The 21,580-nt window shown below is 47.5% G+C and overlaps 5 protein-coding genes across 5 annotated transcripts; 3 read left to right on the top strand and 2 right to left on the bottom strand.

Annotated features, from left to right (window-relative positions):
- Positions 1-604: 604 nt before the first annotated feature.
- On the top strand, positions 605-2,735 carry BJ212DRAFT_1444862 (nucleophile aminohydrolase; the record flags this gene model as incomplete). The annotated part of the gene is made up of 15 exons (XM_041338022.1): positions 605-723; positions 770-818; positions 857-998; positions 1,052-1,119; positions 1,318-1,461; positions 1,518-1,569; positions 1,627-1,731; positions 1,802-1,851; positions 1,902-1,975; positions 2,002-2,018; positions 2,076-2,159; positions 2,209-2,251; positions 2,281-2,297; positions 2,325-2,479; positions 2,532-2,735. The coding sequence occupies 15 exons, from the start codon at positions 605-607 to the stop codon at positions 2,733-2,735; spliced, it is 1,323 nt and encodes a 440-aa protein (XP_041196896.1).
- Positions 2,683-4,436, bottom strand: BJ212DRAFT_1328246 (RNA polymerase II transcription factor SIII subunit A-domain-containing protein). The gene is made up of 5 exons (XM_041334653.1): positions 4,033-4,436; positions 3,959-3,980; positions 3,806-3,906; positions 3,613-3,754; positions 2,683-3,560 (listed from the first exon to the last, which is right to left on the bottom strand). The coding sequence occupies exons 1-5, from the start codon at positions 4,153-4,155 to the stop codon at positions 3,079-3,081; spliced, it is 870 nt and encodes a 289-aa protein (XP_041196895.1). The 5' UTR covers positions 4,156-4,436; the 3' UTR covers positions 2,683-3,078.
- An 878-nt stretch (positions 4,437-5,314) lies between these two features.
- BJ212DRAFT_806517 (uncharacterized protein) lies at positions 5,315-7,886 on the bottom strand. Its single transcript, XM_041344105.1, has 17 exons — positions 7,616-7,886; positions 7,458-7,539; positions 7,386-7,399; positions 7,229-7,337; positions 7,151-7,168; positions 7,076-7,101; positions 6,992-7,017; positions 6,897-6,934; positions 6,747-6,840; positions 6,675-6,690; positions 6,484-6,624; positions 6,370-6,429; positions 6,294-6,321; positions 6,184-6,241; positions 5,903-6,129; positions 5,625-5,851; positions 5,315-5,563 (listed from the first exon to the last, which is right to left on the bottom strand). Exons 1-16 carry the CDS (start codon positions 7,708-7,710, stop codon positions 5,798-5,800), a joined length of 1,086 nt encoding a protein of 361 aa, XP_041196894.1. The 5' UTR covers positions 7,711-7,886; the 3' UTR covers positions 5,315-5,563; positions 5,625-5,797.
- A 2,019-nt stretch (positions 7,887-9,905) lies between these two features.
- On the top strand, positions 9,906-11,882 carry BJ212DRAFT_1263645 (uncharacterized protein; the record flags this gene model as incomplete). Its single annotated transcript, XM_041330360.1, has 4 exons — positions 9,906-10,305; positions 10,351-10,655; positions 10,713-11,190; positions 11,284-11,882. Coding segments are annotated over 4 exons (1,782 nt in total), but the record flags the coding sequence as incomplete, so codon positions are not given.
- Positions 11,883-14,932: 3,050 nt separating this feature from the next.
- BJ212DRAFT_1263747 (laccase) lies at positions 14,933-17,179 on the top strand (the record flags this gene model as incomplete). The annotated part of the gene is made up of 12 exons (XM_041330371.1): positions 14,933-15,096; positions 15,145-15,196; positions 15,248-15,316; positions 15,370-15,528; positions 15,582-15,657; positions 15,711-15,738; positions 15,789-16,515; positions 16,569-16,589; positions 16,645-16,793; positions 16,850-16,873; positions 16,925-16,989; positions 17,040-17,179. 12 exons carry the CDS (start codon positions 14,933-14,935, stop codon positions 17,177-17,179), a joined length of 1,674 nt encoding a protein of 557 aa, XP_041196892.1.
- Positions 17,180-21,580: the final 4,401 nt, after the last annotated feature.

Here is a 21,580-nt window from a genome sequence, read left to right as displayed (position 1 = left end):
GGGTACTATCAAACCAGTGTGATCAAGTAAAAACAGAGCTTGAAAGAGACTGTTTGCGTTCTCGGAGCATGTCCGACGATGAGAAAAACAGGACGAATCCAACTCACCCCGGATTTAGTAGTAGACCTTCGGCGCGCAGCCTGGAAGGAGATAGCCATAGTGAGACCTGACGCACCAAGATTAATTGGCTGGCTGGCCGGAAAGTTCGGAGGGTCTCCCTAGGGGATGGTCATGGGGTGCTTGAGTGATACACAATGTAAGTAGCTAGGCATATTTTCATGTAATTGCAATTTTAACGTATCCCCTTGAGGCATATATTGGCCCGGCGGACGGTGATTGTATAAAGGCTAGTGGCACTACTGCAGAAGTTGAGATTGAAGGAAGGCAGTTTCCTTCCTCCATGAATTGGAGTCTTGGACATATCCAGATAATCCAAGGATGCTGGCTATGCAGAAGATAGAAAATGCTGAGACCTTGCAGATAAGCTGTGGACTAGACCGCCGGTTTAATGGAATTATATGGGCGCTTGAGCCTAGGTTTTGTGTTGTCGCGACTCGGACTGACCAACTTTTGAAGTTGCACGTGCACCGGGCCGTCGCACGGCATGAGCAGTCTTGGATCCTTTCTCGCTTTTTTGCACTTCTATCGCAACGTCGTTCTAAACTGCAATTTCCAGGCTCGTTGCCTCCCTGCTCTCTCCTCGTCCACCGTGTCCGCGAGTTCGTCCGTTTTTTATCGTGCTGAATCTCGGTGTTAGACCCTCTGACAGGTCTCCGATTTGGTGTGGTAATCTAGGGTTACTGCTCCATAATGTATCGGTGGATGCAGCACCAGAGATTTTTGAAGGTCTTTCCAGCACAGAGGACAGGATGCATGTGGCATCGTAATCAGTGGATCCAAGGGCCGATTCTTTCAATGCAAAGCCAACGGCACGGTCCGGGATGTCTTAGATGAAAAAGCCATCGCAAGACTAATTGGAGGTATGGGTATTGGCCATGGTAAGCCTCTCCAGTAATGTGATCCTGCCAAAGGTTATCATACCACACTGTAGTTCGTTATCCAACTGCTGGCAGCTCGGACCACGCCGAAGCACAGCCGTTCTACGTTAATTCACTGTATGTCAGTATTGTATTCGCCCACATAAGTCCGTCTTTAAGACTTTTCCTTTGGGGTCGACTGAAGGGGATCTTTAGAATAGGAAGCTCATGAACAGTTCTTCGCTCTTGCAACATATAGACGCCATCGCACATAGACATATAAACACTTCATCTGATTCTGAACTTTTTACTCAACCTTTTCGCCGACAATCTCCGGAAGACGGGTAAATTCCGTATCAACGAAGACGACATTTTCACTGCTATGAGAGGTCTTATGGGGCAGTGCACAGGAGCATATGCATGTGTTGCAATGCTTGCTGGCTTCGGGATCATTGCACTCAGAGATTCAAATGTTATAAGACCAGTTGGGATGGCTTCCAGAAGGATCAACATTGAAGAGACTGCTTCTTTGCAAGTGAGAGCATCGTCGCTGATGCTTTAGGCTTTAGTGAATGGGAGGATGTGGAGCTTGGTCAGTCATTGTTCCCACCGTCGGCTGCAGCTATTGATGGGTAATTGGTGGTACTAGGCGAAGCAGTGATCATCACTCGCTCAGGGGTTTCCAAGAAACGAGTTGCAGCTCATGCGACCCTTGCACCAGATAATTTTGAATTTGTCTACTTTGTTCGCCCTGGTTTCTGTGCTTGACGGCATCAGCGTCTACCGTAGTCGAATGGCTACGGGCGATGTGCTTGTTGTCGAAGTTGAGAGAGCTTTGAAGGAACGTGGCATTACAATGGATGTCGTCATCCCAGTTAGTGGTTTCCGCTGTTTTACGATTGTTTGGTCCAAGATGTTTTGCAGGTTCCTGATATGTCTCGCGTTGTAGCTTTGAACCTTGCTCAGAAGCTCAACTTGCCTTACGTATACGAGAGGCCGTAATCAAGAATCGCTATGTTGGCAGGACATTCATTATGCCAGGTCAAGAAATGAGGTAACATGCATGGGTTACTATACACGCGAATGGGTGATGCCAAGGCTTCTCACAAACGGAAGAATGCCAGGGGAAATCGAACGCCATGGCCTTGGAGTTTTCTGGGAAGAATGTTCTCCTTGTTCAAGGTAAGATTTAGAGCAGCTGGACCCTAACATCTCGTAACACATGCTCAAGATTCCATCGTTCGCGGCACCACCTCAGAAGAGATTATCGATATGTGGGCGCCAAAAAGGTCATCGTCGTGAGCTGCGCCCCACCCATCCGTAACTCCTACTAATAAACTTTTCCAGATGGCCGACGAAACTTTCGGCACTCGAATGTCTATGGTATCGATAAGCCATCAAGGACAGAGCTCGTTGCATACGGACGCAACACCGAAGAGATAGCCGAGGCCATTGGGGTAGATCTTGTCGTGTTTCAGACTCTTCCCGACCTCATCGCATCCGTGCGACAGTTCAACCCGTCTATTTTGACGTTTGATTGTTCCGTATTCACAGGAGTACGTCACCGGTGGTGTCAATGAAGAGTCACTCCGTGCGGACAACGTCAAGAACAAGGTGGCAGTGAACTCGCGGGAAGGCCAAAGTGAGGGCAATAGGGTCAATGGATTCCACACTCGGGTGAACCTGATGGCATCTGGCGGTCCGGTCAACAGCACGGACGATACAGTTGGATTGCACAACACCTGGAATATTAGTTGACAGTTACCTTGTTTCTTTTTCTTCCGTAAACACCAAGTAGAACTACAATATATTCCCTGTCTCATAGATAGATAGATAAATAGATTCTGTTGCCTAGTGTGAACTCGAGGAGAGCATTTCTACGTAGGGAGCAAGATTGAAGGGATGTGCGTCTAGCAGATGGTGATGTCAACAGTATTATCGTCGACGGGAATAGAGTGGATAGTAATTGCACTAGACATACACTACTGAGACAATCGTACAATCAAGTATAGTAAGTAGGTGATCTAACAAACACGATGCAAGTGCTAAATAGAATCATTGAGTACAACATATGCAGAGGAGTGAATAGCTCAATCAGAAGTTATCGGGTCGGCATGACACGTGCATTACTGGGCTGGCCTGGACGTTGGGAAGAGGTGCGATGCTTCGGCATGAACAGAGAAGCCATGGGGTCCTTCTTGTTTATTGGGGGCTTAGACGGCCGCTGTTCCCCTGTGGATGGTGGCTTTACTGTTGGTAAAGGTTTCAATGAGCGAGCAGGAGGAGAGGCAGCCAATTTCGGAGGAGGCGCGGGGGCTGAGACCGATGGCATAGGAGGTCGGCCAGATGACTGAGGTGGTGCGGATAAGGTAGACGGTCGCTTGTAGGTGACTGTCTTGACGGTGACCATGCTCTTGGTTGGCTCGGAAGGTCGGGGTACTGCAGGTGTTAGACTAGGTGAACTATGCAGTGTACGCTGTCGCTTAGGAGGAATGAGACGAGCGGTGTACATGGAACTACGGAGTCTGGTGGCCTCATTCTTAGTCTTCTGAAAGAGTGTCTTGGGTTGACTCGATGCTCCCCCTTGATACAAAACAATTAACCACTGAATAGAATTCAAAAAACACAAACATACACCCTCGAGCACGTTTCGGGGGAGGTAGGCGATCGGTGATCTTAACCTCACGTTCCTTCTTCCGTTCTTCCGCTTCCAGGCGTTGACTGCGGAGCCGAGAGCCTGCCAGTTCAAGCCGTTCGGCCTCTGCCTCTCGTAATAACTGTCCCGACCTTTTGTCAATAAGGATTCAAAAATGGAAGAACAAGCTTACAAAAAATTGCTCGCGCCACGATTCGGGAGCCTCAGAGCCTTCTTGCAAATATTGTTCAGCTAAGAGGGGGAACGTTTTCCAACATAATCGTTGCCATATTTCTTTGGTAATGTCAGAGAGCAGTGCAGAGATCGTTGAAGCTATTGAACTTACCAGAGGTATCATTCTCAAGATACTGGAGGAAGTGGATCAGGAATCAAAGCATAATGGAAGGAGGTGGGACGAACGGGTGATGATTGTTCCAGACGAAGAAGGGTATCTGCAGAGCAACATTCTAGCACCGGCTTAATCACGTCATACCGTATAGCATCGTCTCCCAAACTGCTTATAGCTGGACGAATAACTTGCATCAGTCTTGGACGATAATGTTTGACATCTTCGGCACGCACAATCTGTGTATGTAGAGAGGACTGCACAAGACGATCATTTCAGCATACAGCCACACGCAGTTGATAGACAACTCACCACGCTGACAATAGGTAACCAACGTGGGCAAACGGCGAGACTGGCACTCAGAGTCGGACATCAGAGAAGAAATATAGCTCGAAAGGTAGCCTTCTGGACAGATAACTAAGGGAATATAGGCAGTATGTACTTAAGCGAGTGAGTTGGTTAAGTTCAGCCTTGAACATCGCTTCATATTAAGTACTGCCTCGAGCCCACGCCCACAGTGGGTTATGCCTTTTGGAGATTACCCGGTTTGGAAAGCTGCTTGCTCAATTGTGGTACAGGGGACAGTGGACATGTCCAAGCACTATTATCATAGTATTAATCTGGTGGAAGTTCTTGTGAACAAAGGGAAATCGAGTATCCACATCAGGCTAGTTCTGGACGCGTGTTGCTGTGGTGCATGAAGCTTAAGCCGGTGGCAGTATGTAAAATTGAGTCAGAGACACCGAGCAGAAGCGAGCACAATTGGAAAACTAGGATACGATCGTCAAGTAATAGAATGAGCACAGGAGAGGGGGACCCTGCTTCATCAGACTCGCGGGTAGCTTTGAGGTTGGCCCCTTCGCTCTAACTCTGAGTTTGTTGTTTCTAATCTGCGCTGTCACAGTTGACGTGGCCAACTTACTATGGTGATGCATTGGGCCGTGGTAACTATATAGCACAGGACCGCGGAAACAGAAACACACAAGTTAGCCGCTCGGCGCTCAAGCGCTCGCAGCCTGAGACTACTCGACGTTCGAACGTTCGAATTTTGACATCAATGTTTGAAACAATCCAGGCTGGTAATCATGTCTTGCGCCAAATTGATGCTCATTGCAATGGTAGCATTATTCCAACCCGCTCCAGATTTTATGGTCTGTGCCCGCCCTGATCATATTCTCGCGGGAGTCCTGGAGGCCTGAACCGTTCCTCGACCAAAAAAACTCCTGACCGCATGCTATCCCTGACTCCCATCTTGCAATCCTTATGAACATATCTTCAGAGTAACGATGAATGCTTACCTCGACAAGAAGGGCATCGAGAAGAATGACCATGATAAGTGGAATATGAACATCCCCCCTCCTGCATGTATGCGTCACGGTGTACGACGATTCCGAAGTACCCGGCTTGAACCGACGTAGTCTTGCCCAGAGGGGCGAGGAACTGCGGATTTGAAACGTTAGGTGCTTGCATGCGATGACTCTCGTAGAGTGGCTAGAAGATGAAAAACATTTTCACGCAATGTGTGTACCATGATGAATCGATTTACGTGGCCCAGAAGTTTGGACAGCGATCACAATGTCGATAGCCCGCATCAAAGCTAGGCCTCTGTTCAGAACGTTTCGTTGTTCAAATCGGGTTTTCCTCGGTAGTGCAAGTTCAATCTCACCCGGACCGGTGGAGCAAGGCTCGCAGTCGCAGTCTTCGGACAGCTTGATGGTGCGTGCGATCCAGTGAAATTCTTTGTTCAATGTAAGTATTTGGAATGATGTACACGAGAACCACCCTCCGTCTCAAGTGCAACCGCATACAGCATCAGGACTCGATGGACTGATAATTCTTCTATACATCTATGAAAGACTCCTTCTCCACCGTTACTAAAATCGACCTGCGTGACTGGAGCGTATCATTAGTTCCTCATCTGCCACTAGTAACATAACTACTAACCACGACAACCCCTAAGGGTCGAGTGGGAGGTATGACTTCAACTTCGGGACGAGTAAGCATGTTCCTCTGAAATGATGGGTATTTCTCGTGCGACAGATCATTCAGCATAGTACCGGTGTCGAAGGAGCTCCTCTCGGGCTCACGAAGTTCGAAAGAATTAAAGACGTCTGTGTTAGATTGTGTGTAGTACTCCGCGTTCAGAAGTGCGATGTACGAGTTGACATAGACTTGAAACGGATCCACTGGTCAGCACGATCCTCGGAGAATGGAATATTTCATACGTTTAGCCACTATAAATTGAATGCTGAGGAAGATGTAGTCGTGTGGCATTATTGCGCACTGCAGGTGGCCCTCAGAGCCTAAATAGACATTACAATGACGGGAATCTCACCATAATGATAGATGTCAATGCACATACACTGGATGAAAGATAAGTCAAGGTATGGGATGAACCGGAGGGATCTTACCTCGTCAGGCAACCACTATCGATGGTGTAACAGATGAGCCTTGTGATCAAGCAATCCGTCCTAAAATAATCTGGTAGCATATCAAATCCAGAGAGTGAACGGACTACCACTTACTGAGAGAACCCAGTGCGGGAGCTAGCGAGGAGATACCATAATGAAATTGTAATGAGTACATCGACGAAAACAGCTGCGCTCAAAGCCAAGTATATGATCCACTGGTTCATAAATAACCCCATGCTTGGATTGTGGTAATATCTATTCACTATCAGCACCTTGCCGTGTCAAGGAGAACTCTGTTTACTCACATTACCCAAAACAGGGCTGATTGAGTTAAGATGATGAGCCAACGGCAAGAGTAAGTACCGTTGAACACTCACCGATGGCAACACCTGAAGGATTTTTCAAAAGTCGAGCGGAGAATATTCCCGTTGACAGACTGAACTTACCCGAACCCAGGATAATGACTATGCCCTGATCGACAAAATGAAATGAAATGGCTAGAATACGACTTTCTATGGCAAACGCACCGGTATTATACGGAAAATTATTGACCGGTCCCTGCCAACTAGATTTGCCGCATCAGTCGTGTCAAGACCCAAATACATTGGTAGGGAAGAAATACCTATCCATATGCGGTGGGAATACAGCCTACAAACCAAGAATGGTTTAGTAGAGTGTTGCATACACCAGTGCACCTCAAACTCACAGATGGATCACATAGATGATGAGAACCTGCGGGTACATGTCTGAGACGGATCGTAGAGCTTAGAAAACGACTTACGTTGACAACTATCTGAAGCTGCACGAATCCAATCAACACGTTAGTATTGTACGGAAGCCCTAAGTCGTAAGAACTCACTCTAAAACTCCATATAACTTCTGAGAGCACAGCGAAGTTCGCAAAATTGGTCACCAAATAATAATAGACGCAATGGATGGTCAACCCCAGGTGCACGGCATCAAGTGCCCTAAACTATCTTGAGGTGCCTGCTAATGTAACCCAAAGGGATACCTACCAAAGCAACAAGACCTGATATAACGTCAACAACAAAACTGAAGAGAAGAAGACAAGACAAGCGCAGACGTACGATGAACCTATAATATGCTGTCCATCTGCCAACGTGCGTCCGAAAATAGACAAAAGCTTGAATGTTGGTTAGACCAAAGAGCCTGTTCCGTGAGGTATCGTACGACGACAGGAAGTGCTCAGCTTTATCTGTGTAATGAGCAAATGATTTTGACTAACACTGCTGCAAGAATAGACCCAATAAAAAATGCTCCGTAAGTGCTCCTGGGGTCAAGATATAATGGCTGTGGTGGGACTTGCGTTGACGAGGACATTCATGAATATCATCAGCCGAATCAAATCCGAAAGCGACTTTACAACAACTGTATATATTCCAAATGCATGGGGCGAGTAACTCTTTGCCATCTGTCATGTGATGGTTATCAGAGGATCCGGTGCTGGCAGCTCACGGTGTGACGCAGAGCCTGGGTATTCGTTGGAGCACGTAAGAAGCATGCAGAATGAAATAGATTGAGGGCTATTATTTTATCCGATAAAATTGCCAGCGTACACGCCAAGAAAGATCACAGAGACAGAACTTTTTGTCATTAACTGTCCACCTTTAAATAATGGGTTAACAAATACCTGGTGACTGGCCCATCCAGGTAACTCCCATGCATCAGCGTTATGCGGTGTGGGGGTAATCTTGGCAGCGAAGCCGTACCTCGACCCACTGCGTCATACACCTCTTGGCGGACATTTATATTGGGTCTTGTGTCGGGCCTCGCTGAAGTCATGCAGCGCTTTCGGCACTTGCGAAGTGTTAACTCCGGCTCGGAGTTGCATCAGCAGAAACCTTGCTTGACATACTTGATAGGAACCACCCCCGCGAAAAGGGCTATGTCCGACAACATAGGGTCCACGACTCCAAAGGACAATAAATATGATTTTTTAATTAAAAAAACCACGTCTTTCACCTGTCTCTATCCCAAAGGACTGGGAGCGGAAGTGAAAAGATTGCCACCTGTATACTAAAATCCTTTGTCAAGAGAACAAGCGTTAGCATGCCTAAGTTGTACGATCAAATAAAAGCAGCAATCACATACAAATGAACTGCGCCCCCGCCGCCAAAGGTCATGGATGGAATCCGCAACGCGACTTGTTTGCTTAATTGCAATATTCCAACAAGTACCTAACGCTGTCGCGTCAGGCATGCGAACAGACTTTTTAAATTGTGGGAAGACATACGCAGTCTTAAGTCTTGACCAATTCAGAAGACGAGAAATGGCAACTCTCATCCAGACGGGCCTTGACGGCGACCTTCCTGCTGGGAAGCATCGTGCAAAACTGTAAAAATGACGAAATTGAGTGAAAGGTTGCCTTGTCAGACATGACAAACTTTGCGGAACTCCGATCTGATGAGATACCCACATAGTGAGACGAAGCTAGTGTAACTGCAAGTGCAACGAGCAAGTAGTTCAACAGGTGACCCGAAAGTTGGGCCGTGAAGAGTTGATGGCACGATACTATTCGAAGTTTTGAACCCAACTAAGTTCGTTGACTCAAGGCTCAGGCGAGCGCAGTACCAAACGTGATCATTAGCAGGAACCGTTGTCCATGGTCTGGTTAGGAATGAATCTTGATTGGTTCCTGTTGGTCCATGTGGAAAATGATGGATATGACGATTTGTAGCAAGATTCCATGCGGCGGGAGAAAATATTGGATCAATGATTTACATTATTACATAATGATCCACGGGGTCAGCCGTTTCGGCACGGGCCGCAGTCCGCACGGCTTGTGATAAAATTGAACCGTCCACACTGCACCTTCACGTACATACTATGATCCTGTCCTGATAGTCTCAGTGGTATTGGCGATAGATCGACTAGAGAAGTTATCGACCTGGTATTGCGCGGCTATTTGTTGGTCTGTGATCAATATCAATATTGATCAAGACCAACAGATAGCCGCGCATATTGTTCAACTTCCAGAAGTGACTCCAGATGGGTATTTTGATCAGTACAGTTGATTGATGTCGATTAACCCTTTCTAGAACAGTCAACGTTCGCGTCGACACGATCAACAACGTTCTCGGCTTGCTCTTTCGCATACATTTAGCCTCAAGGCTGTCAGGAGAACCTGGTAAGAACATCATGTTCTCACGTATGGCCGTTTCTCGAGAAGCTTTGCGTGTCGTTATGGTGGCATCCCAGAGACTTTACGTGATCCACCGTCCAGTGGATTCGATCCAAGCTGAAGCAACAATTGATCGAAGTCACTGACGGGCCTGATCAGTCAGGCTAATGTCCAATTTCCGATTATCATTGTCACGTGTGTGGCATTTAAGTCCACCGATGACAGTCACTGCCCACTTCTGCCCTCTACTTTCTCGCTCACGTCTATGATCCATGCAACAGCAGGAAAGGCCGCCAACGTCAAGGCTCTCCTTCAAGGGCTTGCTAACATTTCCGGTGTGTTGAACGCCTACTTGCGTAGAAGCGTATCTCACAACTTATACATGTAGCACCGGATTTGCAACCCACCCCCGTCTGTTGGCAAAGTACGGTCATGTGGGGTGACACCATTTCTGGAAGTTCATCTTGACGATGTACTCGAACGCAAGCACCTTCCACCTCTCGGCCTCAAGGATTTCGAAGAATATCTTCTCTATGTCGAGCAATCACCAGAAAATCTCTATTTTTTGCTTTGGCTGAAGGAGTATACCACGCGTTACCACATCTGGGCCCAGCGTACCAAAGCCATAAGTGCCCCAACTGCTCCTGATACTGCAACACGACAAGCCTTTCGCACTCCACCGTCGTCAGACCCGTCGCTTGCTCTTTTTTATGCGAAAGCAAAGCAGACCTTCTTCACCCCTGGCGCCGAGTACGAACTTGATGTCCCTTCAGATATTCTAGCTCCATTTCATTGTTCACCTCAGCACTCTGCATTTCTCACCAGAGTCCACGGGACAGCCATTTCGAACCCACCAAACGCCCACCCAGATCCTGCAGTATTCATAGAGGTGGCATTAGAGACACGCGCTATGCTTAAAGAGTCCCTTTCACACTTTGTTCGGGCAGCTTCTACAAATGTTGGCTCACGCAGAGCAGCCTGCGGCATTGCCGCTGGGATACTATGTTTATGCATTGCTGGAATTTTACCTCTTGCACTGACGTCTGGTGACTGGCTCGGTGCCCCTCACGGACGGTGGTGGAGGCTATCAGCGTTCCCCGGCATGTGGCTTGGTCTGATGTTATTGTTCTCTAGTTTCAACGGAGTGAGTGGATTCCCTCCCTCCAAGCAATCGCGCGTGAAGTAACTCCCCGTTTGATAGATTTGTCTCATGGTGTATGTTTTTGGCGATCTGAGGCAACTTCGAAAATTCGAGCTCGCTAGGCCAGCTATTTCAAGGCCGCTGCCTGCCCCTGCCCCTGCGGTCACGTCGATATCTGCGCCACTGCCTCACCGGCCGGCGCCTAGCATCCGAATATCCAAGCATCACGACAGGCAGTATGATCCAGAGTTCTACTCGTCTAGGTCTTTCCAATCCGCACCATACTCCCTTTCTGCAGAACGACGCTCATTCTCGCGAGCCTCGGACGCGTATTCTTCCACCGAACAGTCCGGATCTTCAGAAGACGAAGACGCGCCTTCTTCATTCGAGTCGCCGGAGATCGAAATTTCTCCCGCCTTCTTCGATGATGTGCCTGCACCGGAGGGTCCAGCCACAGCTACAGGCTTGCATCGATCTCATTATCGTTCCGTGCAATCATCATCTATCACTTTCCCTTCCATAGCACATACTCGACAAAGTACAAACCTTGTTGCGTTTCCCTCACCCCTTGAATGCCGCGCTTCCGGCGGGGATGTCAGGAGCAGTTCGGCTGTCAAGCCGCATACCCTAGAGGATCCTAGTTCCTTCGGTCCCAGCGCAGCGTTCATTCGTCACGAGATAGACCTCGATGCGGAAGATGGTCTAAAAGAGCGCGCCCACACAGGACGAGACGAGATAGAGGGTTTTGATTTTGATCTTCTTCCAAAGTCTATCAGGGGAAACGTAATCCTTGCAGATAACATTCGCCTGCCAAGCAACACTTCCCGACCCCCTATCACTGTCACTATCGCAGACCATATTCCAACGCTATCTATCCAAACTGAAAACCCCGCTCCTTCAAACAACCTCCTCAGTTCTGCCATCGCACGCCAGCAGTATAAATGCAAGCGCACATACGCACCCCCGTTATCACTCGTTTCACAAACTTCTTCAATTCAATCACCCAATTCGTCCACGCCATCTCCGATACCGAGCTCTAATCGCTCCCCCCTTGTCTCCTTCATGATCCCCTCTTTCACCGCGGGTGTTCCCGCTTTTCAAGCACCAATGACGCGTGTGCGGTCGCCTGTGGTAATCCGAGCCCAATGGGAAGTTGTCATTCGCTCCGCCGTCCTCGGATTAATTTGCACCGTAACGCTTGTCGCTATTTTTGTTGGTGTTGTTCCGTGACATTTTGTGCGCTGTGCAGTTATAGCCGCATCAGAACGTAACTCGGTTAATGCCTTGTACTTTATTTTGCAGTTTTCTTATCTTCTGCACATGATTATTTTTTCCGAACGAGCCGCACTTCATTCGTTATCTCCAATAGTACTTGCCGCATTTTCAAACGCTCTTTTTATTTGCATGTTTCCTGTCTTAGATTTCATGGCTTATGGTTAATCCTCACTCAAAATACTTGTACGCACTTTAGATATCATTGTTGTATTCCGATACTCGTTCTTGATCTACAAGCCGTCTGCGATGAAGGGCCCGAAATTAAATAGCAGCCCAGGGGATCTGCGGTGTTGTGATAGACGTATTTACCCATAAGCAGATCTGGGCGAATAAAGCTATTTCATCTTTTCTATGCAATAGTTATAGATGTGATCCTGATCTGTTCAACCTTCAGGATATTTTTGTGACGATTCATGATGAACGTGATAACTCAATTGTGCGTTTAGGGGTCTCCGTAGTGCTATCTGCAGACATGTTTAATTCTTCATTATCTCAGAACACGAGCACCACACGGTCAAGAAACCAAATAACGAAAACTCCACACGGCTCAGATGCCTACAAGTACATCGAGTGCGCATAGTGGTGTCTGTAGTGGGTCGAACTCGAGGACGTGTCCATCGGAGGTTGCAATCGCGACGACAGCGCGGGCAGAGGACAAAGAAGGAAGGAGCAAGAGCGAGCTGGAATGCAAGAGAGAACTTGGTGAGGTGGCTTTGGGCGTTGGTAGCCACAAAATTATGGTAGCACGACCCATAAAACCACTCATTCTGTCAAAACCCTATTGACAGCCAGACTGTTGTTATCTCATAACTTGAGAGGAGAAGCTTGTAGCTATAGGATACCGACCGCGTCCGTGCAAGACACAATTCACGTCTCACCACTTCGTAACTTCTCCCCAATCTCACAATTACCCATTTTGCATGGCGAACCTGCACGACCGCGGAATCCCTGACGGTAGTCAGTCGGGGAGCTTGTCAACGACGTCTTCAGTTGTCGTCCGGTCACTACAGTAGATTGAGCAGTTTAAGTAGCCTAGATGTCATCGAAGATTCGGACAAGGGGAACTCTCGGGGATCGTCTCGAAAGTCGTGTAGCATATCGTGCTTTGCTGTTGAGATATACAGGACTTGAACACAGAATAGGCTGGTCTGAATTTTGTTTCTGGAGCATCATGACAAATATTTGGAGAGGACGCGACGCGCATGACTTGGAGACTCTTCAAAGCTTCAAGTCGAAGTACTTTGCGGGGTTTGAAATATAGTTCGCCTACTTCATTGGGAATATTTTCCAGACGTCGTTATAGATGTGCATGAATATTTGTTCCCCCTCTCAGATCTCAGACAAGGCCAGCACGCGGTTCTCTGTTCTACAGCCACATCGGTGGCGGCATCACTGCATCTGAATCTCAAAAGCTGAGGTGCTGACAGGTGGCAAGCGTAAAAGTCTCACATAGCCCGAGTCAGGGCGCGAGTTCTTCATTGCTCACGTCCTCAGGCATGGTCACTTTAGCGGCAGCCCAACTTCCAAAATTAATAACCACTCGACTGCGGGCTGTTTGTTCACGCCCTTACGATTCTACCATCACTGCCATGGCCTGCCGGCGGTGGGCAGTCTCCATTGCTGATGAGTCCTTCATGGTTACTTCAGCTTAACTTGCATAATTCAATATTGGTACAACCTTTGATCATTGTGGTCGCGCCGCAAGCATCGTCCAGTGTCCTTTTTAAAATTCTGTGCTGAGATACCTAGTGCACACTTGGTTGGTAGCCACCGCCAAGATTTCAACAACCTAGGCTCATCTCATGGCAACCAGGCCCCAATACTAACTATCCCTCTTTAATTAATCTAACAGGCATTAATTGGCGATGCGTCGGATGACGACTTCCTGTCTTGAGTTCATTTTAAGGCAAGCCAATTCTATTTAGAGTCATCATATAGGTCTTCAATCCTCGGGGAAGAGTCCTCGCTCTGGATACCGCAACCGCAATGCCTTTTTTTAACTCAAATGACATAGCTCAGTACGATCTCGGATGTTACTAATCGGAGTAATCCGTCTTGCGTGATGTTGCAATGGAAGACACAACATTGACTTGTTGTCCTACTCTGTATGCCGGTCCTGTGCCACAACGCCAAAATCATCATCCCGACCACTGTCTTTCTCAGGTCTGTGTTGTAAAATGTACCTTTTTTAGGTTGCGAGCTAATTTGACCCATACTTTTGATTTTGTCAATGTCAGTTCGTGCCGCGGCAACTCTGCGATGGCCACACCAGAAATGACCGTTATCAGCATCTCAGGTCTGCAGCAAGCTGATGTGTGCATCTATGTCATACTCAGCGGCAACTTAGTGGTTCTAAATCATTGAAGTACACTGATCCGTAGCACGGTAAGCTCCTGATTGTTGATGCATTGTTGTTGAGCAGGAATGAAGCCACAAAGTAGGCACAGCATAAGTACTTTGTTCTGGAATTCTCCTTGATCATTGCACACTCTGACAAGGTACTATACTCGCACTCTTCTTTCCGCATTACACAGTGGCAGTGTATGATCATTCCTTTCAGACCAATTCTAGTCCGATTCTCTCGCACGGAATGCTTGACGAGGAATGACTTTTCCGAGTTTATCTCAAATTACCGTGACAACTTAGTACTTGCACGGCCATGGAACGCCTGGCTCAGTGGACTATTCTGGCCACCTAAGTGATTTTATGTTGTGTCCGAGTCATGGTGTTGTGGTACGCCGTCATTCTTCAATGCGTCGGCTGATTGTTGCTAAATCCCGGAGCTGTACAATATCGAGATTCAGATGTCCGGGGCTTGAGCAACTGTTTGCGACGTCAGTAATCATCAATCGAGGTAACAACTGATTTGAATCAGGAAACACTCGAGGCTATATACCGCTGCAAGATAAAAGCTGCGAAAAGAGATGTGTCCTCTCATCATAATCTTATCCTACATCCCAGTATTCTCCCGGCGAGAGCACTCCTACCTATCGTGAATAATCACGATGCTTATTCCTGTTCTAATCGCTTCTATTATCTCATCAATTAATGCTGCAGCTATAGTATCTCGCTCACAGTCCTACCCATTATCTCAACCCACTGTACTCGGCCCCAAAACCAGACTGACCATAGGTAATAAGGTCATCGCTCCCGATGGCTTCGAACGCTCGTGAGTTTATTGCCACGGCACTCAAAGCTCACTCCTGATTTTTAATAGAGCAACTCTTGTCGACGGGGTATTCCCTGGACCCTTGATTGCAGCCCAGAAGGTTGTTTCCTGTCGACCTTCTTGTCGTGCACTAGTGCTGACCTCACAATAGGGAGATGACTTTGCCATTGAAGTGGTCAACGAACTCCGGGACGAGTCGATGTTTTTGAGTACCAGTGTCGTAAGCAACGTCAAATTACCGACATTATCAACAGTTGACCTTGTTTACCGCAGCACTGGCATGGTCTTTACCAGAACGGAACGAACTATGCCGACGGGGCGTCCTCCGTCACACAATGCCCCATTGCGCAGAATCACTCCTTTTTACACACTTTCTCCGCCCCGAATCAGGCGGGCACTTACTGGTATCACAGTCATTATTCCGTCCAATATGTAAGTATCACTTGAACCTTGCGCATGCAGGGGAGGACTGACCTGTGGAACAGTGTGATGGCTTGAGGGGGCCCCTGGTCATCTATGATCCTCATGACCCTTTAGCACACATGTACGACATCGACGATGGTGAGCAAGCAATTCATGCATATTAACCCCCTCTGACCATCATGTATTGCCAGCAAGTACCGTAATCACACTTTCCGACTGGTGAGTTTTACGAATGTCAATAATTTATCCATCTAAAGTAATATCACTAGGTATCATACTGTAGCCACCGTCTTGCGCTACGTCATAGGTAATACCGCCAGCTCTTCGCTCATCAATGGACTCGGTCGATATGCTGGCGGACCAATGTCTGCTCTTGCTGTGATCACCGTTGAGCAGGGAAAACGTTATCGCATGCGCCTGATCTCAATGTCGTGCGATCCCAACTTCCAGTTCTCCGTCGATGGCCATAACCTAACCGTCATCGAAGCGGATGGCGAGCTGACCGAACCTCTGGTGGTAGATCAGCTCCAGATTTTTGCGGGTCAGCGCTACTCTGTGGTTTTGGTGGCCGACAAACCGGTGGACAATTACTGGATACGCAATCTTCCTAATACAGCGAATGCTTCCTATGAGGGAGGAACGAACTCTGCTATCCTGCGCTACAATGGCGCGCGCGAGGTCGAGCCGGCTACCATCAATACTGCATCCAAAATCCCATTGGCAGAGACCAACTTGCATGCTCTGATCAATCCTGGTGCCCCTGGCATTCCAGAGTATAGGAAGGCAGATATCAACCTCAACCTCGAGGTTTCCGTCAACAACGGAATCTTCTACGTTAATAATGCGACATTCAAACCCCCCACCGTTCCTGTTCTACTCCAAATTCTCAGTGGAGCTCAAGAACCGTCTCAGTTGCTCCCAAACGGGAGTGTCATCGTTCTCAAGGCTGACAAAGTGGTAGAATTGACATTGTCAACAACTGGTTTTGGTGGACCCGTACGTCTTTTCGATTCCTTGTACACTTATGTGCCTGATATAGATCGTACCAGCATCCCATACACCTTCACGGGGTAAGTTCGCCATGACTTTGATGGCATGTCCGACTGGTACTGATATGATCACTAGCATTCCTTTGATGTCATACAGAGCGCGGGCAACAGCACCCTCAATTACGTGAACCCAGTTCGCCGCGATGTGGTAAGTACTGGCAGCCCTGGGCAGCAAGTGGTGATACGATGGGTGACCGACAATTCTGGCCCTTGGTTCTTGCATTGGTATGTGATCATGTTTATTGAACTATCAAGAAGAGCACTAAATCTGAACCAAAAAGTCATATTGACTGGCATCTCGAAGCGTATGTGGATGAACGTCCTCGCGAAAGAAATTGCTAATCTTTCACATCTAGCGGTCTTGCGGTGGTAATGGCGGAAAGTCCCTCAGGTACCCGCGCACATCTGAACCACATGCCACGTAGGTCATACATAAAGAACACGAAGTTCTATGGCTGAACTGTTTTACAGATGCATGGGATCAATTGTGTCCGACCTTTGACTCTCTAACGCCCTCGCAGTTAGGAGGTGGAGATCTCAAGTCTTATGAAGAAGCAGCTAATATTTCCACTCTTCTTTACCCACCACCGCCCCTCCCTTCAATGAAGTAATAGACGTCCCAGTGATTTTCGTTTATTAGGGGGGTATAATGTTCGCAGGACGACCTGCATGCGGACGAATTTCTTGCAGATCCTAATGGGACATTTTCTACCATAATCCGTTGTAACTTTCTTGCCCCATCATAATACCATACTAGCTAATAATAATATCCAGAATGTAGCTGACCCAATATAGGATATGATGGTTAACCTTATAGTCGTGTCTTGACTACTTTATGTATCCAATGCACGAAATATCATGATTATGCTACGGTGTTCTGGCTGGGACTTCAGTGTCGCCGCAAAATGTCAAGAATTCGCACCTCCACCGATAGAAGTCTACATACACTGAAGGCCTCAAGCCACCTCCGTCGGATGTCCATACCAGACTAAATCGCAGCATGGTATGACAGGACATGTGGTGTACGACGTTGTCACACGTTGTGTTGGATCAGCTGGACGAGTGATCGAACTTGGAACGAGCAATAAAACATAATGTACGAAGATCAACACGAAGATGAAGATTGCAACCATTATGCGACGACATTCGACGCCCGCTGCGATTCCATTGTCAACTCAGACCCAGGCGACATGTAAAGGTGAGGCTGCTCACTGCATACTACAAGGTTATATGGTTAAATTTAGAAAAGGGCGCGCAAGTAGAGTCTGATCCTGAGGGATGGTTTTACGGAGCTCAGATCTCAGATATTCGTCAGCTACCGAATCTCGGCTGCGACGTGTTATTTAATTCGGAAGCGCGGGGGAGTGATGCCTTTTGCTTGTCAGATCAGAATTTGAGAATGACCATCTCCCTTGTGAGTGCAACAACTGATAAAACAGCGTATCTGTAGAATCTCGACACCAACCTCCCGGTCGGACTACCCCTCCATCATGAACATGAGGTGACCTGCGCAGCCTTTTCTGATGACGTGCCTTGACCAACTTAGATCACTATCCCGGATCATCGAATGTGACATGGGTCACCACCGGCGAATATCTTTTTTTTTTTTTGGATCCGTGTTTATTGTCCTTTGGGGCGAAGCCCTATGATGGACACTACATACGCTATTATACTGACTCTTTGTGCTGCTGAGGTTGTGCGGTGTACTCTATGCAATGGTTCCAGCTTGCACAGGAACGGTGAAGGCCTTCTTCAGGCGCTTGGTTTGATGGTAGTTGTAGGTGTTCTTCAATCCTTGTTCTTATCTTTTGTCTTCTTCTTCCAGGGGGGTCACATCTCCAAAAGTATTCTCCAATCTTCTCGTGCATGCGATGTATGTTAGCGTGGCTCTCATTCTCTTCTTTTCACTCAGCAGGTATTCAATGTTGCATTGACGGGGTCCAACTTCCGCTCGTAGTGCTCCTCACATTCCTGCATAAGCTGGGCAGACCAGTAGGAAGTGGTGTACTGATTCGTTGTGGGCTTCGCATTTTGGGCATCGTGCGGTAAGACTTTCCAGTGCATTTGAGGTACTTGTTGAGTGCGATATGACCTGTGTGGAGCTGAACTAGTAGGGAGCAGTGGCATCTCAGGAGTTTCACTATCTTTCCTTTGTATTTCTTTGACAGTGCAGATGGGTCTATGGAGTTGAGGAGGGTGTATCATGGGGATTTCTTCATTATGGTTGTGGCTTCCAGCTTTATCTTGGTGTAGAAGTGTTGCTTGAGCGCTGACTTGCTGTAGGGAAGCATGCAGATTTCGTCTTTCTTCACAGTGAGTGATTTGGGGAGTTCTCTGGGTTCTGATGTCTCTCCTCATGCCGCTCTCTTCGCATGCTCGTCTGCCTCCTTGTTGCCCTTGATTCCGACGTGTCCTGGGGTTCCTGGCTGGGGGGTCATGGCGTCTCCTGTTGTCGATGTACCTGTCTGCTGTCCTGTCCCTTGGGGGAGGGTACCATTGCTGGGTCTGCTGTGGTTGTGCTTGATGGTCATTCAAGCTTGCTGATCTGTTCCCATCTGACTTCGAGCTTGGGATTGTCTCCCAGGTAAGTGGATCTTCTGTTATGTAGAAACGGTACTTAGCATCTTCATTCTGGTCTTTGTAGGCTTCCTGTTTTGCTTTGAAGGTGGGGCATTCATGACTCCACGCTGTGTGCGCTTTAACATTGCAGTTCTTGCAGTGGAAGGAGTTCTGGTCTGTGATAGTGCATGAGGAGGTCCTATGCACTTTGCTGCATGTGCCACATGTCTTGAGCTCTTGGGGACAAGCTGCAGTGATGTGGTTTCCATCTAGTGAGTGGCATTTCAGGCATCTGGTAGGTTCTGGGATTAGCTTTCTTCTGTATACTTTCTTGCCCTCAACTGATAGGCCAAATTTGATTGCTTGGTTTGCTCCTTCCTTTGTGCTAAAGGTGAAAATAGTATGGGCTGTTCATTGGTTTGGGTGACATTGTGCTTCCGGTTTGATGTAGTGGGTTCTGTTGATTGATCTTGGTTGCAGGCCTGCTTTCTTCTCAATGTCTGCGATTGCTGCTGGATTGTTAGGCATGAATGATAGTGGAACATTTTTGATTAGTACATGGAAGGAGCATTCCTTGATTACAATTTTGGGTCCGAAGTGGTTGAGGAATTGACTCCAGTTTGCTGGGGTGCTGAACCATGCTGCAGCCTTGGCCAAGTTGAGTTCATATAGGATTCCTCCATGTGGTAATCAACAGCTCCTTTGGGACCTTGATGCTTTCCTTTTCCATGAGTTCAATCACAAGTGCTGCCTTCTTGACTAGCTAGGCTTCCGTTAGTTCCCTTAGTGAGTTGGGATGGACCAGTGAGTGTCTGTCAATGAGGATTTGTCTTGACTGTGCCTCATTTCTCACCAGGGCTTTGGTTAGTGGGGGAGGGATGTTAGTTTTTACCATGGTTGCATATGATCTGGGTCTGTTGGGTCCTGCTGTGCTGTTTGAGCTTTGCAAGCAGTTGGCTGTGGTTGTTGTTACATTTTCTACCACCTTCCCCAATCCTTCAGTAGATGTTTGTAAATTGGCATGTACCTCTGTGACTGTGTTCTCCAGCATTGTCTTGTGGGTGTCCAGGGTTTCTGTGAGTGTCTACCTTTTCGTCCAGTAGCACTATGAGTCCTCCTATGAGAGCTTTGATCTTTGCTATGATGTTTTCTGTGTCTATGTCTTTGTCCACCTTGTGGATGATGAAGGCTATTGCTTGCAGGATTTCTGAGTGGGTTGCCCCTAGATTAGTTATGCTGAATTCGAAGAGTGCCATTGACATTGACTGTAGCATGCTGCCTGCCATGGGCAAGGTGAGACCATGCATTGCAAGCAGTTTTCTGGCTGAGGGTAAACTGTTGATGTCTGTTTTTATTCCCATTCCCAGTGTGTTCTTCAATGGTCTTGCTTGTGGAGAGCAGTGGTTTTTCAGCCGTTGTCTTGCGGTTGAGTCTTGTGATGGAGCTTAAAGTCAGTTGGTTGGTTGGGATGGATGCTGGCAGCATGATGGTTTTTTCTGGGTTGCTTGTTGGGTTTCTGTGTTGAGGTTTTGATGGGTGTGGGGTATGTTGGGCAGCCTTGGCACTGTTGAGCGTGTTGTTGGGGTAAAATCTCCCAGGTTCCTTGCAGGGGTGCCACTTGGTATGGGTCCAAGAAGTGATGGGGTGAATATCTAATGTGATGAACTGTCAGCTGCTGATGCTAGTGCCATCTACAGATGCCAGTCTTATGATTCTTCCTGAAATAACTGACTGTCTTAGAATGTGTATATTATGCCAATGAAGCCACTGCACTGGTATGCTGCGCAGCCTGCAAACATGCTGAAGGTCTGGCAATGTCAGTTTGAAGTGGGACACATGGGGTATAGGGCTATGCTTGTCAAGGGAACATGGCTTCCTGTCAAACTTTCTTGTGTCATTGAAGTTGTCCATCAGATACAGGAAGATGCACCTGGCACTAGTCACAGAACCTGTGCATTTCATCTATACAGCATGTAAGCTGTGAAGTGAACATGAAGATAAGACATAGGATGCACCTTAAAGAACGACATGAAGGAATGGGTGCCCAACTTTCTTAACTCTAATTCAAATGCCCACTGATTAATGCTGGTGGTTTGAATACTGGTTTGTCTAAACAGTGCTCCTTGTAAGTGATTGTCTAAGCTCTCTGCAATGTACCTACCTACTTACCAGTGACTTTGGCTACCTACTAAGATCTCTGCATATTCTTGAAATACAGCAACTCCTGCATCTACAGTCCCAGTTGGTTTCTTGGTGGACTCAATTCCTACAAGCAGGCTGTGTGGTGAGCAATGGCTTGTGGGCTTTTATTAGCAAGAGTTCAAATCAAAGAAGATAAGGACATCGACTCACCAGCAATTGCCATTGCCAGACAACTTTTCCTAATTCAAAGATCCCAGTGGGCTTCTCTCACATAAATAGTCCAAGATCTGCAATAGTTGGGAAGTCGAATG

Source organism: Suillus subaureus, assembly GCF_016647635.1.
Source record: "Suillus subaureus strain MN1 chromosome Unknown BJ212scaffold_5, whole genome shotgun sequence".
Lineage (NCBI taxonomy): Eukaryota > Fungi > Basidiomycota > Agaricomycetes > Boletales > Suillaceae > Suillus > Suillus subaureus.
Note: the sequence above shows the minus strand (reverse complement) of the source record. Positions and strands in the feature narration are given on the sequence as shown.

Coding starts and splice junctions, on each gene's coding strand:
- BJ212DRAFT_806517 (XM_041344105.1), bottom strand. CDS start 7,710: ATGTCCTCGTCAACGCAAGTCCCACCACAGCCATTATATCTTGACCCC. Junction 6,841..6,896: donor TAATTTTCCGTATAATACCG/GTGCGTTTGCCA, acceptor TTTGTCGATCAG/GGCATAGTCATTATCCTGGG. Junction 6,242..6,293: donor CATTGACATCTATCATTATG/GTGAGATTCCCG, acceptor GGCCACCTGCAG/TGCGCAATAATGCCACACGA.
- BJ212DRAFT_1328246 (XM_041334653.1), bottom strand. CDS start 4,155: ATGCAAGTTATTCGTCCAGCTATAAGCAGTTTGGGAGACGATGCTATA. Junction 3,981..4,032: donor GTCTGGAACAATCATCACCC/GTTCGTCCCACC, acceptor CACTTCCTCCAG/TATCTTGAGAATGATACCTC. Junction 3,755..3,805: donor CGTGGCGCGAGCAATTTTTT/GTAAGCTTGTTC, acceptor AGGTCGGGACAG/TTATTACGAGAGGCAGAGGC.